At 45.0% G+C, this 15,795-nt stretch overlaps 1 protein-coding gene and 1 non-coding gene across 3 annotated transcripts in view; both read left to right on the top strand.

Annotated features, from left to right (window-relative positions):
* LOC146867816 (mitochondrial import inner membrane translocase subunit Tim23) overlaps nt 1-15,795 on the top strand; it is a 71,788-nt gene that overhangs the window by 25,200 nt on the left and 30,793 nt on the right. For both annotated transcript variants that reach the window (XM_085608382.1, XM_085608392.1), the window contains exon 4: nt 2,896-2,980. In XM_085608382.1, coding sequence (XP_085464508.1) covers nt 2,896-2,980 — 85 coding nt within the window. The remainder of the gene's footprint in view (nt 1-2,895; nt 2,981-15,795) is intronic.
* Nucleotides 9,172-9,375, top strand: LOC146867819 (small nucleolar RNA SNORA74). The gene has a single exon (XR_014968658.1). It is a non-coding gene; the product is annotated as a small nucleolar RNA SNORA74 (small nucleolar RNA).

Below are 15,795 nucleotides of genomic sequence, written 5' to 3'. Positions count from 1 at the left end.
AGACCTGGGAGGGTGTAGCACTCCGAGGGGGGGGCTTCAGTGGGTGCCTGAGGGGGGCACAGCTGTGGTTCCTTTCCTGTCTGAAGGAGGGGCGCTTTCGCAGCCTGTCCACGCCAGTTTCAAATCACATGCACAGACTTTGAGGCCAGGGGCTGTCTCTAAGAGGACTGTCGGGCCTGTTATCGAGTTAATTAAGGGGTGACCTAAAGTATAACTAGAGCCGAGCGCTTCAGAAACTCGCGAGCCTGCGTTCGCCGTGGAGAGATCACTGAGAGGGGGCAGGTTCAGATGAGGACAATGCAGTTGTTTCCAGTCCAGGGAGGACCTGGCCTGGCAGTTGGTCTGGACTGTTCCCATTGAGTGCAGGGTCAAGACTGATTTGCATATGGCTGGGTCCAAACTGGAGTGGCATGGTGAGCAAAAAAACGATGGATTTAGGCCCAGATCTCTGTACTGGGGTGAATGTATGACAGTGTTCTGCATTCTGTCCATCAGTTCTTTTTGCATTAGTCTGGAGGAGGGGCGCTTCCACAGTCCGTCAACGCTAGTTTCAAATCACATGCACAGTCTTGGAGGCCGGGGGCTGTCTCTAAGAGGACTGACGGGCCTGTTGCCGAGTTAATTAAGGTGTGACCTAAAGTATAACTAGAGCCGAGCGCTTCAGAGACTCGCGAACCAGCCGCAGCACTGAGAAGCGGCAGGTTTAGATGAGGAAATTGCGGTTCATAACAAGTAATCCCCCCCCCCCTCCCCCCCACGTAATACATTTGTCTTTGCCAGAGCTTGCTTCTGGTGGATACCTGGCGTGGAGTGCAGTGCGGGGTGATCTGGGGTTCCATCCGGAGTAATAAAACAAGCTCTCCAAACAGTGCCTGCTTATTACCGCCCTGTCTCCTTTTGGGACGGCCCATCCGGACTGGATCTCAAGGCTTGTTTCTATAACAACCGCAAGTCCGGATGGGCCGTCTGAAAAGAAAGGAGAATGGGCAGCGAATACAAAACCCCATTTCCAATGGCAGGCTACATTTAGCATAAACTGTGACGCCAGCCAATGAAAATGAGGGGTGGGGCTTCAAGTCCCCTTCTCAAATCGCCTTTCACTAAGTCTCGCCGAGCGAGTAGCGCTTGCGAGACCTAAAAATTCACAAAAAGTAATTTAACAGTATCCATTTTGATACTTCTTGTTAAAACTCAGGCTTTTGTAAGTTTGTCATTGCTGCTACCTATTTACCAATGCTATGCATGTTGTCGAAAAATGAAGGAAAGAGTACTAATACACCTTTATTCGGTTTGTTTTAAAGCCATCAAAGTATACAAATGCAAGTACGAATACTAGTTTTTAAAAGTATTTGAACAATTAAAGTCATCAGACCTATCTAAAATCCATAAAAATGTGCATAGCTAAAAATTCCAAAAACATTTATCAACACATGAATGAAAGAGTAGTTCAACAGTATCCGTTGTGATACCACTATCAGCATTCAGGCTCTTAAAGGAGAAGCAGCTGGGCTGTCTTATATCAACGATGTTTTGAAAGTTTGTCATAGTTTCATAAGATGAATTTTGTACTGAAGATTCGATAGTTTACATACTGTCGCCAAATGTTGCTCATTAATTACACTTTAGACCACGGTGTCATACCGCACAATTGCAAAAGGTGGCGGGAGTGCTCCAAGCTTTGAGGAATTTTTATTTTTGTCTTGTTCTGCTCACTAAATAACAAGAAGAAGCATTCATAAATGTGTTGGTTGGCATCTTGGGCCCCGGCTGGATAAATTTGCTTCTGTTGAAATCCGGCTGAATTAAATGTCTAATGAACTGTGAGACACGCTTTTATACATGGATTTATGCAAGTAATTGAGTTTATTTTTTCATTAACGCCCTTACAGCCTATTGAAGCTAATGTGTGTAGTCTGTCAGCCAAATAACAAAATGTGAGGGAGGTATGGATGGGTGAGAGGGATTAAATCCTTATGCTGCTAAATCAAACATGCGTTCTTAGTCTGGAAAATTCTAGATTAAAATGTGGTGCTTTGGTATCTGGCTGCAATAGATTACATTTTGTGCTGTTGATGTAAATTAATCAGTACTGCCCTGAATCCAGTGCCTTTTTCACTGGAGCAATCCGTGAGTGAGCCTAATATTGAATGGAACATTTATATCTTCTATTGTTCTGCTTTATTACACTTTTCTGATACGCTCTCTTAATAAGAAAAAACTTGATTTATAGAGCCACTATGTAATAAATTAAGATAATTAAATATGTGGCTGATGGTAGTACCTGCACTTTATCATGGGTATTATTTGAAAGGTGCACATTCCTGGAACATGGGTTATAGATAAGTGTAAATGCTATTACCTCTTTCCATGGACATTATTGCCTCTTCAGGAGTTTGGTAGAAATATTATTTTTCAGTAAATGGCCATTCTGGCCTTTAGTTGAATACCTTCTTTTACTATGAGACTGTCATTAGACCACCAGTTTGTCTTGCACTCGCCAAGCACCACAATTGTGAGATTAAATTATTCTCCTCGTATGGCAAACTTACTTCAAAAGGCATTCTCATACCTACCTAACAATTATTAACATATTTTGGGTATTATTTGTGCACACCAATTAATGCTTAAGCCATTAGCTAGCGTACAGGATGTGGTATGTGGTGCGTTTCAGCAAAGTGTATGTAAATTTAAAGACTTACGTATTCTCCATGGCTCCGCATTTGGAAAAATAAGTGTGTTTCGATCTTCAGAAACACTACCTAATGCATGAATCCACTTCAGAAGCAAATTATCTGGCCGTGCGCTTCAATCTCTACTAAATCTGTTAAAATGCTGATCTTAATTTCTCGCGTTCTTAGTTTTTCTAAGATTTGTATTTTTTATTTTATTCATCAGGTGCTGGCTTTGGTGCGCTGAATGGATTACGAATGGGTTTGCAAGATACTCGTAGCATGGCCTGGTCCAAACCGAGAAATGTACAGTAAGTCTCTTTACCGAAATCCCATTTGTTTGAACTGCTGTTAATTTCTTTGTTCTCTGCATAACGTTATTTGACACTTGTTTGACTTGCACATGGCTGGAATACCGTGCCTTCCTGATCTCACCACTGTCTTAGGCTTTGGTCCTAAGCTGCAGTGCCTATTAAAATACTATAGAATAACTCATCAGACCAAGATTATACACGAGCTGCATTTAGTTCATAGGTAGGTACAATTATTTTCCCAGGGGTCAAAAATTATGGAGTTTGGTGTGACCAGAGGCCACATTGGTGCCGGTATAGTTCAAACTGTGGGAGGAGGTGGCTGTAAGGTGGATATCCATACTTCCCAATAAATTAAACCCGTAGTCTCTGGAAGAGATCTAGATTTTACATTACTGTTGTGCTGTATCAGAGTTGCTTTCCCTCTTTCTCTCCATGGAGTCCGGGTTCTCCGCTTGCTATCATTCCCATTGGCTAGTCAAATTACTTGATCATTGAATTGGAAAGAAATTGAATCTTAGGCCTCACAATCTCTTCATGTCTTGAGGCTATATTAGGAGTGGTTAGAAACACTTTCAGTAAAAGTAGTATGTACTATGAAAATCCTTTACAAAGAACCCCCAACAAGGTTTACAGTGCACCGAAATGGACAGGCATAAACGCTCCACTCCACCGCTAGACCTGGTACAGTGGGAATGGTTTACCCAGGGCACTAGGAGACTTGACGTTTCATCCTGGCTTTACCCCTTTGCAAAGTTGTTCTGGTTGTGAACTTAAAATAAAGTCTCAGCAGATTCCACAATACAGTGCCATTTCTTGGGTGAGAGTAGCCCCTGAGTGTCTGTCAGAACCATTTACACACTAGCTGTTTAATGAGCAAGGTGGAAACTAAGGAACCAGAGGGCATTTTTTTTTCTTATTAATGCCGGCCCCCCCTTGTTACAATTGTGTGCTCTTGGGCGTATATATCACCCCTCCTTAACAAGAGCTGGTCAGAACTTTATTCCAAGTAAACACTGGTAGCAAATTTGTGATTTAAAAAAAAAAAAAAAAGCATTTTCAATGCAATAGGTCTCGCATTATTAAAGTTTGAGCTGTTGGCATTGCTAATAATAATGAAACACCAATAGCAGCTCAAAGATTCAGTAATGTGAGACCTATTGCATTGCAACATTCACGAATGTTGCCCTGGTGCTGGAGAAGTCTTATGCTTTATTGGGACTCCCCCAAGAGATAAAGACCGACAACAGGCTACTGTTTCAAGGGGCTGGCTTCAGGGACCTGCTCACATCCCCCGGCATAAGACATCACCACAGCACCCCACAGTGGCCCCGGGCCAATGGCGAAGCCGAACGCTTTATACGTACACTGAACAAAGCACTACCGATCACTGTGGCAGAGGGAGCCTGCACCAATTCCTGGAAGAATACTGAGGAACGCCACACTGCACCTCACAATGGTCCCCCTGGTCTTTAATGCTAAACAGACATCAGTGGGACACCATCCCTGTGTCCAGCCAGTGTACACCGATGCGGTATGAACCAGCAGTTACCCAGGCCGGGTGCACCCAGACCAATGAACGCATCAGCCTGAAACGGGGTGCCAAGTCTTGGCAGCTCCTACCTGAGGATCTTGTGTTGATACAACATCGACGGCCTGGATGGAAATTTCAGACGCCCTTCCAACCAGGCACTTGGACAGTGTCATACGTGAATGGTACCATGGTCACTGCCAAGCAGGGGCAAGAAGTGGTCACAAGGAATCTGTCGTGGTTACGGAGAGTAGACCGCCCCAGCCAAGAAACCATCCTGTCTGGAGACGAAGTAGACTGGAGTGGCCTGAGCCCGCAGGCTGACTCGGGTCGTCGCCAGAGGTGAGAAGGTATAAACATCAACCCCAAACAAGAGTCTAATGATGGGATCAGAAGCATCCATTCCCACCCGTAGCGCTACAACCTGAGGCCAAATCCTCCACCACGCCAAAGACTGAGAGACTTTGCTTGCCAAGCATTCACACGCAGGTCAATGCTAAATTGGGGAGGGATGTAAAGACCTTAGCACGGCTCCCGTTGTGCTGGGATGACACTGAAACTGCACCATGTAACACCCTCTGGCCAGGCGTGGCCAGAGCTTTTAAACTAAAGGGGCGAAGACAGCTCTGGGTCTTTCGCCCATACCAACATTACAGCGTGCTTGTGTCTGAGTGCAACTACAGCGTATGCCAGATCTGCCTTGAAGCCTTCGGCCAATTAGACAACACCTCACACTGAACATGTTTGCTGTCTGTGAGTAGCATGTTCGGTTAATGGCGTGTGGAGAGGTTTACCGCTTTTGGGCTTTTTTTGGCAGTTTTATATAGCACAAACTCGACCCAAAGGTATTGGATTGTTTTACATGAGCACCAGTTACATTACAGAAGAACTCATTCATTTTTGGTAGGCATGGGGAAATTACGAGACTTTCCCAGAATTACAGGATGTTGAGCCAACGCTGAAACTGGAACCTTGTTCCCAGCTCCAAGGTGGGTAGCTCTGGCCATTTTGCCACATCCTCTCCTCATTGACTTTTGATGGGGATACATGTATTTAACATGATGCCATCTTTCACAAGCACTTCTTTGAACCTCAGATACATGTATTTAACAAGGTGTGCTAGGTAGCTGTGGGATGCAGGTAATGGAACACAGATGGAGAATGGATATTATTGGGCAAGTGAAGTGCGGTCTGTGGGTGATAAGATCCATGTGGCTGGTGGAAGGGAGTGGAGTTCGTGTGGTTGTCAGGTAGTACATGTCCTTGGCAATGTAGATTGTGCAGAAGTGTGGTTTGATGGGGGTGGGGATTTATACCTTCAGCAGGCATTGAGGGTACATGGGACAACAAGCTTTTCACATGAGAATCTGGAACCATACAGCTAGGAAGTAAGTGCCAATTGTATCAACATTAGGAATTGCGATTTCGAAACTGCAATTCTTACCGCATCACAATTTGGAAATTGCAATTTGCAGAGAGTTGTTAAAATGCACGCTACAAACTCTACTGTATGACAGCTTAATTTTTAAAATAGCTATTCCTAATGAGTCACAAATCGATCTACTTCATGAATATTAGTGAAGTATGTCGCATTTTGCAATCCACTAGGATTTGCAGTTATCACAGGGATAGTGCCCTACCGGGTCTGACTTTTTTTCAAATACAGCCCATTTTCCTTAAAGGGAATGGGCCTACATTAAAAAAGAAACGTTTTTTTCTCTTTTTTTGTTTGCTTAAGAAGAGGCAGTGGGGGGGGGGGGGGCACTTTCTCCTCTCTTAAATGAAAAGTTTTTTACATTACAAATGCGAAGGCAGTTTGCAAATGTATTTCCACTACACTTCTATTGTTGGCAAAGTATCAATGTTCCGGTCGCAAAGCATTAATATAGAGCATTCCAATATAACAATTTGCACACATAAATAAATTCGGTATTTGGAAGGGACGCCATAAACTCCCCTTTCAAATATAGAGTCCGTATATATTCATTCGCACACTGCCCAATTCTGTGAATGAGGCCGCTTGTAACCGCAAATAGGCTTGATACATCTAACCCCAAGTGCTTTATTCCACGTTAAGCCCTCAGGTTACGGTCACATCAGGTAGGCCCACCGTTCGAGCATCATTCTTCCTCCATTTCTAATGAACTCCCAGGCCGCAGGCACCAGCATCCATGCATCACCACAGTCTCATGGTACATGTGTGGTTGGCAGGTATTTAGGTGACAAGTGGGTGGTGGTGGTTTCCAGTAACACTGATCATCCAAGACCATGTCAGACGTCCGGGGTGGAGCGGAGATGCTGCGATACAATGCACGCGGCACTGGAGCAGGAAAGACGAAAAGGGGTTTGATAACCAAGTGAGGGTTGTGCTGCTGCTGTGAGCACCGCCATCAGCCCGTCCACTTCCACTCTGTGCGAAAGAGTAGAGAGCACCCCCTCTTGAGCTCTCTCCACCCCAGGATAAAACACCTTTATATCCTTCAGTCCCCCCCACCCCCCAAAAAAAGATCTGAAGATTCCCTGGACAGGCGCATGGAGGTCGTCCAGTTTTTGCATTCTGCTGCTTCTACAATTTGCTTCCGTTTTACTGCTGTACTACAACTCCCATAATGCACGGTAAAGCCAGACCAGGAAGAGCAACTCACAGCTGCTTCTGAATGAGCTCTCTTCTTGGAAAGGAGTAATCCCCCCCCCCCCCTCCGCTTTCATTTTAGTGCTAACATGAATTCGAAAGCTATCGCGACAGAGTGGAATAATACACAGTGATGGGAAACGTTGGGGACCACATATAATCAGTGTCATGAGCTGTCTGGTGAAGGGTAGACCATCAAATGATACCTCCTTACCTGTCGTATTAACCCGTCTTTCGTCCCGTGTGTGAGTACAGACAAACGACCAGGGTTCCAAGAAAACCTGGAACGGGGGCTTAACCCACCCCGTTATCACTGCCTGACGCTGAGAGAGCCTGGAAGCGACTCTGTGAGCTATACTAACTCACTACCACTGTTCCTGAAAATGCCAGGCATTGTCTGAAGCACCTTACAAAAGTCCTTCAATAAATGTGAACAGTGTAGCCTCCTACCTCCGCCCCTCCGCGCACGTGAAAAACAAAGCCACGAGTGTTGCGCGCGCGCCCATATGCTTTCATTTATTGCACCCGTGTCTGGGCACGATAATTGAAACCATATGGCAGGAAATGCGCGTAATAGACACCAATAGGCCAGGGGCGGAGCTATGCGCCCGCCTCTGGCCTATTGGTGTCTATTTTACAAAAGAACACGCATGGAAAGGCCAATAGCAGGCCGCAAAGGTAAAATCACACACACGAGCGTGTGCATTTTCCAGGTCGATTTTCAAAACCTGGACAAAAGGACTCTTGCCTGCGCAAGCACTGCTGCGCAGTGCAACGCATGTCGCGAGACCTAAAAAGACAGTCACCCAACAATTATTTGATTTTGCCCACAAGGTAGAAAACCCAGTCTCATAGAGCACTCACTAAAATGTAGTGCAGTGTCTGCCACCCGCACTCAAACATCATGCACCAAGTACTTTTGACTTTTTAACTTTTGAAGTAGCCCAGAAGAGGAAAAAGATCACCCTCTAGTGGATGAATTGCCCAATGTGAAACAAGAGAACCTGGTATAAATCCTTGCTTTTCTGCTTGACCAAACAGTGTGATCTTAGGAAATCTTTGTTTCACTCTTGCTTCCTTTTTGTTCATGATCACATATGAGAATACCATGAAGTACATGAGTTCAGGATGTGTGCTGTACAAATCCGTGTGTTTGATTTAATAGACCCTGATGCTGTTCCATGTAGAACAACCTAGGCCCCACTAAGGGTGATCATAACTGACTTGCTAAGTGGTTCACAAATGGCATTGTCAGAGAGGGGGGAGGAAGGAATGATTTTAAGTTTGTTTAAAAACTGCCACTTTTAATAAATGCTTCTCAGTGCAGTGATATGATCTGGTGTATTGCTGTGAATCGCTTGTACTTTTATTATTTATTTGAATTTCGAAGAGACATTTGTATGTTTGTTGCACAATGTCATTAAGCGTGGTCTTTTCCTAAAGATAACTGGTGCAGGAAACCTGTGCATCTTTTACTTTACGTAGTTAATGTGTAAATAAATGCTAGCCCATTTGTTTAACATCTTTATGAATGTTGGTGCTCAGTCAAGCAAACAGCAGCCCATTACTTTGTGGCATTATGTAAACATCAGGAGAGCCACAAGAGGAGTATCCCCTCTTTAGTTAATATATATAGATGTGTGTGGTTGGTACTTAAGGAAACAAACCTGTTCTGAATTTTTGACATCTGGCTAAGGAAACTAGATTGGTCTTGTAAAATGTATTTTGAGGCGAACTGCCTATCCTGGCTTGATAACTTAAACAGTGTCTATATAAGCCAGTAAGAGTATTGTATTGGAAGTATTAGATCTTTAGGGCCAAATGTAGTCATGCATCATAATCTGTTGCGTTACCATTTAATACAGAACATTTATTTTGCACATTTAAAACCTTGCCAACAGAGTAATACTGTCATGAGTCTGCTATTGAAATATAACTGTGTGTATGGTAAGCTCTGTAAACAGGTATTTGTTCGGCTCCGGTCCACACCATGCGCCTGTGGTAGAACAAGCGTCCACTTCCTTGAGCTCCAGCAATAGTCAGCTGTCCTTGCATTGCTGTGCTTGTGACTGTGTTACATTGCTGGGAGATTGAGACGCTGCCACTTTATTCTGGTTGTCACTTTCACCGTTCTGGTGACAGTTGACCCCAGTGTTTGGCAGCGGCATGCTTCCTAGAGAGTGCTCTGGATGCTCACTGTGACTGTTCAGTTCTAGTCTGGAAGCATACATTTATTTTACCTTTTGTAAGTGTTTCTTTCCCTCTGAAATGTCTTCTAAATTGGGATGGTGCTGTGCGCCATGGTGTTTATTTCTTTCTATGATCTGTGCTGGTAATGAGACTGCTGCATGGCGAGTCATAATACTGATTGCGCTCTACATTCTTTTCAGTACGTCCTGGAGTGACCTCTTGTGTTTGGTATACATTTACTATTTAACTTATCAACACACTGAAAACAGCCTGTTTGTTGGCACGACTGGGAATGCATGCCTTAATATCTTTTGTGGCCATCTCTTGTTTGAAGCTACGTCTTCAACTTCTCACCTGTGTCGTGTATGGGGGTTATGGGTGTGAGAAACTGCATCTGTCATATGCCACGGAAGAAATTATGAAAAGAATAGAGGAAATGTTTGTGTGCTGTCACCACGCTGGACAGAAGTGTGGCATAGCGGCCAAAGCTAGGGGTAACTGGTCAATCCCCCACCCCCAAGCAGCTCAGCATCATGTGACTTGGGCAATAGCCCACTTAATCTCCCCTACGGCCACCAGCACCTTGAAACCCTTAATGGGTTATATGTTTACCCTGTACAAATGGGAGTTATTACTGACAAAGGATAGCTGCATTACAGAAGCATGCTTTGTCTTTGCTGTGATTTGTTTCTATTCTAGCATACTAAAACCCCTTCTAACATGTATATTATTTGGTCCCAGGCATGGTTAGGTCTCGGCTAGCGAGGGCTGCGCTTGCGCAGTCTCGCTCGCGAGATTTAATGACTTGGAGAAGAGGGGCTTGAACCCGCCCCTCTTCTCCCCTGTTCTCCATTGGCTGGCCTCTTGAATGCTGGCCAGCCATTGGAGAAGAGGTCAGTCATTCCGATCAGGCCCCGTCCTTTTCGGATCGGGGGGGCGTGTTTTTTGCAAGAAGTCTAATTATCTCCTCCAGCCAATGGCTGGAGGAGAGAAGACAACCACGCCCCCGAATCCGAAAATGCCGCTGCCTTTCTCAGAGGCATTTCTCCTTCGCCTCGGAGAAAGGCAGTGGTGTGCTCGAGACCAGTGTTTCTGTTGTTCGATCGACCCAGCCTCAGGTAGATGTGCCCTAGCCTGAGCTCCAGCAGTAGTAGGCCGCAGCAGGGTGGCATGTTCCGGGCCCGCAGCAGCGTCACGGGGCAGCGGCAGCTCTCCTCCAACCACTCCGAATACCGCCGCTCGCCAGTCAGCAGAGCAAGTAGCAGCAGGTAAGGGGGTCTCGTGTAGAACCCGTCAGCGGTCGAACGCCCGGGCAGCCACCCCACCCCGCATCCACCGATGTCGCTTGTTCCACTCCCCACCGACAGTGTCAATCTCGGGGTTCCGCCATCTTGTCCCGGCCTCTGTACTCCCAGCGGCTCAGCGTGTTATTGTCTGTCAGCGCTCGTGCCAGAGTCTTTTAAGTTGGATCGCTGCCACTATCTACCCCTCACTGATGTTTTGGAGCAGCTAGGGTCGACCCCCGAAGTAGGATTAGGCCGGATTTAGGCCCCAGGCTTCTGGCTAGTTTCTAAACCAGGAAAGAGAAACCCGAAAGTAATGTCTTGTTATTCCTTTCTAATCTATTCTACTATGATCTGTGGAACAGTTGTCACACTTAAAAGTGGGATCTTGTCTACTCAGCTCTAGAAAACTAGAAAAAACCCTACCACAGTCGTTCTCATTATCTCTTTCCAAACTAGCATTTGCCCTTCACAGAAGCAGCATTGAAAACCATGAAAACCCTTGGGGATCTTGAATGAAACATGTGAATCTTGCACATTTGTTAATCTTAAAAAATTTTGCAACATTTTTAAGAACTATCCATCCCTGGAAGTCATATAATCTACATTAATCCTGTATACCTTACTTAATGTTGTACCCACCCCTTCTATGCTTTTATTAATGTTCACTCTTGCCTCTGTAATTTTAAATGGAGTAATACTTAACCCTGATCTCTGTAAAGCACTTTATTACCTTCGCACTTAATAAATGCTCCATTTTCGACAGCTAGGTAATCGGTTTCTTGTGGCTCCTAGGTTTCTCAATTCAGCAAGCTGAGCTCCAGACGGGCATTCAGTCATTTGGGCCTTGTGTCGCTCAGTCGGGGGCCTGCTCCTTTCTTTGCTAGGCAGTTCTACTCTCCCTTCTTTCTTTCTGATAATAGTAATAACATTTCTCTGGGGTTCATCACCAGCTGGTTAAGAAGATAGCCTCCGGTAGTATTATGGGTCTGAATGTCCTCTCAGCACCGACATGTAGAATCTGCACAGGCTCAAATAAAAGTCTTAATAAAAGTCTTAAATTCTTGATTTAAAATGAAACACCTTTTTAGTTCTCGGCTCGAAGGCTGCGCTTGCGCAGTCTCGATCCGAGAGTTAACCAGCATTTACAATGCAACGGTCTCGGCATTGTTAAAGTTAGAGCTATTGGCATTGCTCATGACAATGCCGTTTCTTTAATTGTTTTAAAAACAAAAAACATAAGCAAAAATGTCATGAGCAATGCCAACAGCTCTAACTTTACCAATGCCGAGACCATTGCATTGTAAATGCTTGTTTTTAAGCTGAAACAGGCTTTCCTTCAAAGTGATTGAAACTGATGTGTGATTGAACCTCTATGTACTTAATATTCTCTAGATGCTTCCCAGGCTGGTAAAGCCTGGGCCAGGATGCCTTCTTTCTAGAGTGAGCCTTGGCCTGACACTACTATTGACAAAGAAAATAGGTCTCGTCTGTGAACTATTCGCTTTGCCAGTGGTTTAGCAGTGCTATACAGCATTCCTTTTGCCATGCAGCATGGCTAAGGAGCAGAAAGGTGCTACAATGCAGCTGCGTCGATGTGTTGGCGAGCATATTATCGAGCCTACAAAGTGACACAGGCACTGTTTATCTTAATTTACTGATCAAAGATTAATCTGCAAATAAAACTGGCGTAGAATCGCTTTTTCTTTCTAAAGTCGATGAGGGAAGGATATGGGGGGAGCAGAAAAGCACATGGGCAAGTGAAAGCAATACGAGCTCAGTGTGGGAGAGAAGCACAGGATGGGTAATGCTGTTAAACACATGCACTCTAGGAGTTCTTGGGGTGGGGGGGCGAAATGTGTTGCTGTGGGGACCTACAAAGCAAGTATTACATAGAGCAAGTGTTGCTAGGCCGATCCATCATAACCTGAATACACACACCCTAAACTCCCCCAAAACAGACTTAAAGAACCTCTAGAATTCATATTTTGATGGATCCAACAATCTGGTTAGATCTTGACGTCACACCCACTTCATTGAGCTTGCTTAAGTATCCGAAGATTGGGTAGTGCCTTGTTGAGTTCCACCATGGGCCAGATCGCCCTCAAACTCCAAGTGATATTCCACATCAATTCTTCCTGGTGGGTGGGACGGCTTCCTGCTCTTTTTTTGTGGGGTTGGAATTCGCCTATGAATTAATGGGATAATGTATCTAATCGCTAGAAGACAGAGGCCTAGGCATGACAAACATGTCTCTTATTGTTAGACCACCCGGTTGCCAACTTTAAATGTAGGCCTTTTGGGCTACAGGTGACTTCAATCCATCTATACTTGATTTTGTTTATGGGTCACAAGTCCTTACCTGCACACGTTAAAGTGGCCTGGTCTGCCTGGAAAGGTGCACAGCATTTGAATAATTGAAAAGCCAAACTATCACTACTGGGGCAAGTTAGATACCTTCCAGATGTGTAAGCACTCTTGGGATTTAAGCAATTGAACCTAATTTGGAGCGCAAAGATCGGGGATTTCTGGGAAATCTCTCATAACACTCAGAGTTTGGACTTCATTCGTACCAGTTCTTTACCACGGAATCGGGCCCTTAAAGTTGTATCAAGCTTAAAGAAACGTCCTGAAAGAAAAATAACAGTGGTGCTGCTTTATGAAAAAGGAATATAGAAGTATACTGCTCACTCCATATCAATGCACCTGATCTCTTCACAACACTAAGGGTGCAGTGGGAAGAGGAGTGGGTGTAGACTAAAATGCTTCCCCATGCAGCTATTTTTTTTGTTGCTACAATTTTATTGGTTTTGAGACAAACTGCCCCTGTATGCAAATATGCAGGAAAAGCAGAAACTAGCATAAAATGCAACTCTGCGCATTTAAACCACTCCCGCCCGCGCCTTCCCAGCAATCTATATGTTCAGCATAATCAATGAAACTAGAAACAATTGCCATAGCTCATCCCAGATGTGTATCTGCCCATAAAGGCTTGGATTTCGTCGTCCAGCTTTGGTCACAATGGGCGGCGTGAGCTTCAGCACAATACTCCGGTAGTCCGCCTTATGCCTGCCACACCTTAGCATGCTTCTGTGAGCAGCCCTGGCCCTGTAAATCGCTATTTCTACAACCATACAATAGTCCATTCCCCTTTTCCATTCTGTCAAAGGAGTCAGCGTGGCCTTCCACTCCCTTGCTATTTCTTGTTTGACAAGGGTCAACCCCAAAAAGAGCAGCATTCGTTTGTTTCGGTTACCACCTAGCGCACAATTGATATGTTGACCGATAAGCTTGGGGTCCATTGGGGAAATTTCAGCCCAGGATCCTGCTCATTCAGGATGTCGCTCCTTGCCAAAATGGTTCCAAGACATGACATTCCCACACAGTATGTAGGAATGTCCCCTGTGTCTCCGCAGCAGAGGCCAATGGAGGAAGCCATAACCCCCATCTTCCATAAACGATGTCACGTGAGGTATACCCTGTGAAGGTATTGAAGCTGCATCAGTCTGAGTCTGGCTGCACAAGCCGCCACTCTAGGAGCTCCCCTAGCCTTGTTCGAGTCCTCATCGTTAAGGTCTCCCAAATTGTCTTCTAATGCCCTCTGCAAGGTAGGAAATGTGTCAGATTGTATGGAAATGAGGCTCTGGTAGATATTAGCTGGCTTATGATCTCTCCTGAGAGAAGATTGCCTTCTAGTAGAGTTCAGTCAGGGCTATTACATATGCGGTAGATGCGGGGCAGAAGTAAGTATTGATGGCGGACTGTGGCAAAGTTCATACTCTGTTTGCAAAGTCTGAAAGGACTTGATGGTGGCATAACCCTGAGTAGATATCCCTTTCAAGTCCTACTTACGAAATCCTCTAAGCCGGTCACCTGTGACAGCACATGGACTGCCAAAGCGGTGTCAGTTCCTTCATTCTCCCCCACCAGCGCGAGGATGCATTTCCTCAGATTGAAAACCACCGTGGTCTCTGGGGGAAGGCTGCTGCCGCCATTCTCACACACAAGCGGGGTCACCATGAGTCCTATCATGAATCAGTAGATGCGATGCCCGGTAATGACAGCCACCCACTGAAATACCCCCAAAGGAGGTAGATTGAAAACATTTGCTAAGAGCAATACGGGAAATGCTGTTATCCCATAGCAAGTTACAGAGGATAATTCGTTTTCCAGAACCACTGCCTCAGGTTGTCATACAGGAAGTTTTGAAACTGATATAAGATGCGGGGCAAAGACACCATTTTCAAGAATGCCGATCTCCTAGTCGGAGACGGGGGTAAGACGCACCACTCGCGAATGTCCGCCCTCAGGCAAATTAACATGGGTTTAAGATTATGCTCTCATGACACCCCCTCCCTCTGCCCCCCCCCCCCCCCCGCCCCCCCTTTCCAATCAGAGGACATGAACAGACCCCTGTGGCGACTTGCAGCCGAACCGCCCAGGTAAGCATTTGAAGACGTTCATGTGAAGCCCTGAGGTATCTCCATAGATGTGCAGAATTTGCAGGGTACGGGGGTGCACATGCAATTTCAGTTTGCCTCCATTGGATTTAGTTCAAGTACCTTCATAGGGATTATGACCCGACACGTCCTGCGAAGAGTGTTAAATTCCAATTGTAAAATTATCCCACGTGTCAAAAGGAGATTCCTGATGTCTTATTTGGATCTTCCCAGTGTTAGGCGATTTTGGCATTCAGTTGAAGTAACACTGACACAAGTACTGATAGCCCTAAAATGGCTCTACTGGGAATCTTTGGTGATTTGGAAGGCACACATTACATTTGAGTTCATCACCGTGGGATGCATGTTGGGCAACGGGTCATTGCATAACACTGGCTAAATCACAAACCACCACCACTTACTGAATTGAGAAGGAATATACTTGGCAAAGGGGTGCCCTAAGAAGCACAAGATTTGGGGTGCCTGGTGGGAACACTTTGTTCTTCAACTTAGTTAAAAGGGTATGATAAAAATGTATTGCTTTAATTCTGAAATACTTTCGTTATGATCTTTATGCAAAGCTTATCTTCCAGTCTTGATGCAGAAATCTTATATGTACGGCCTGTTTGTATTAACACAACTAAATAAAACTGTTATAGATTTCTAGAAACGCATGGGGATGTCATTACAGCAAATGGAGGGTGGAGTATGGTGGTCAGGGTAGTAAAATGGTTTTGTAT

Source organism: Triturus cristatus, chromosome 1_2 (assembly GCF_964204655.1).
Source record: "Triturus cristatus chromosome 1_2, aTriCri1.1, whole genome shotgun sequence".
Classification (NCBI taxonomy): Eukaryota; Metazoa; Chordata; class Amphibia; order Caudata; family Salamandridae; genus Triturus; species Triturus cristatus.
Note: the sequence above shows the minus strand (reverse complement) of the source record. Positions and strands in the feature narration are given on the sequence as shown.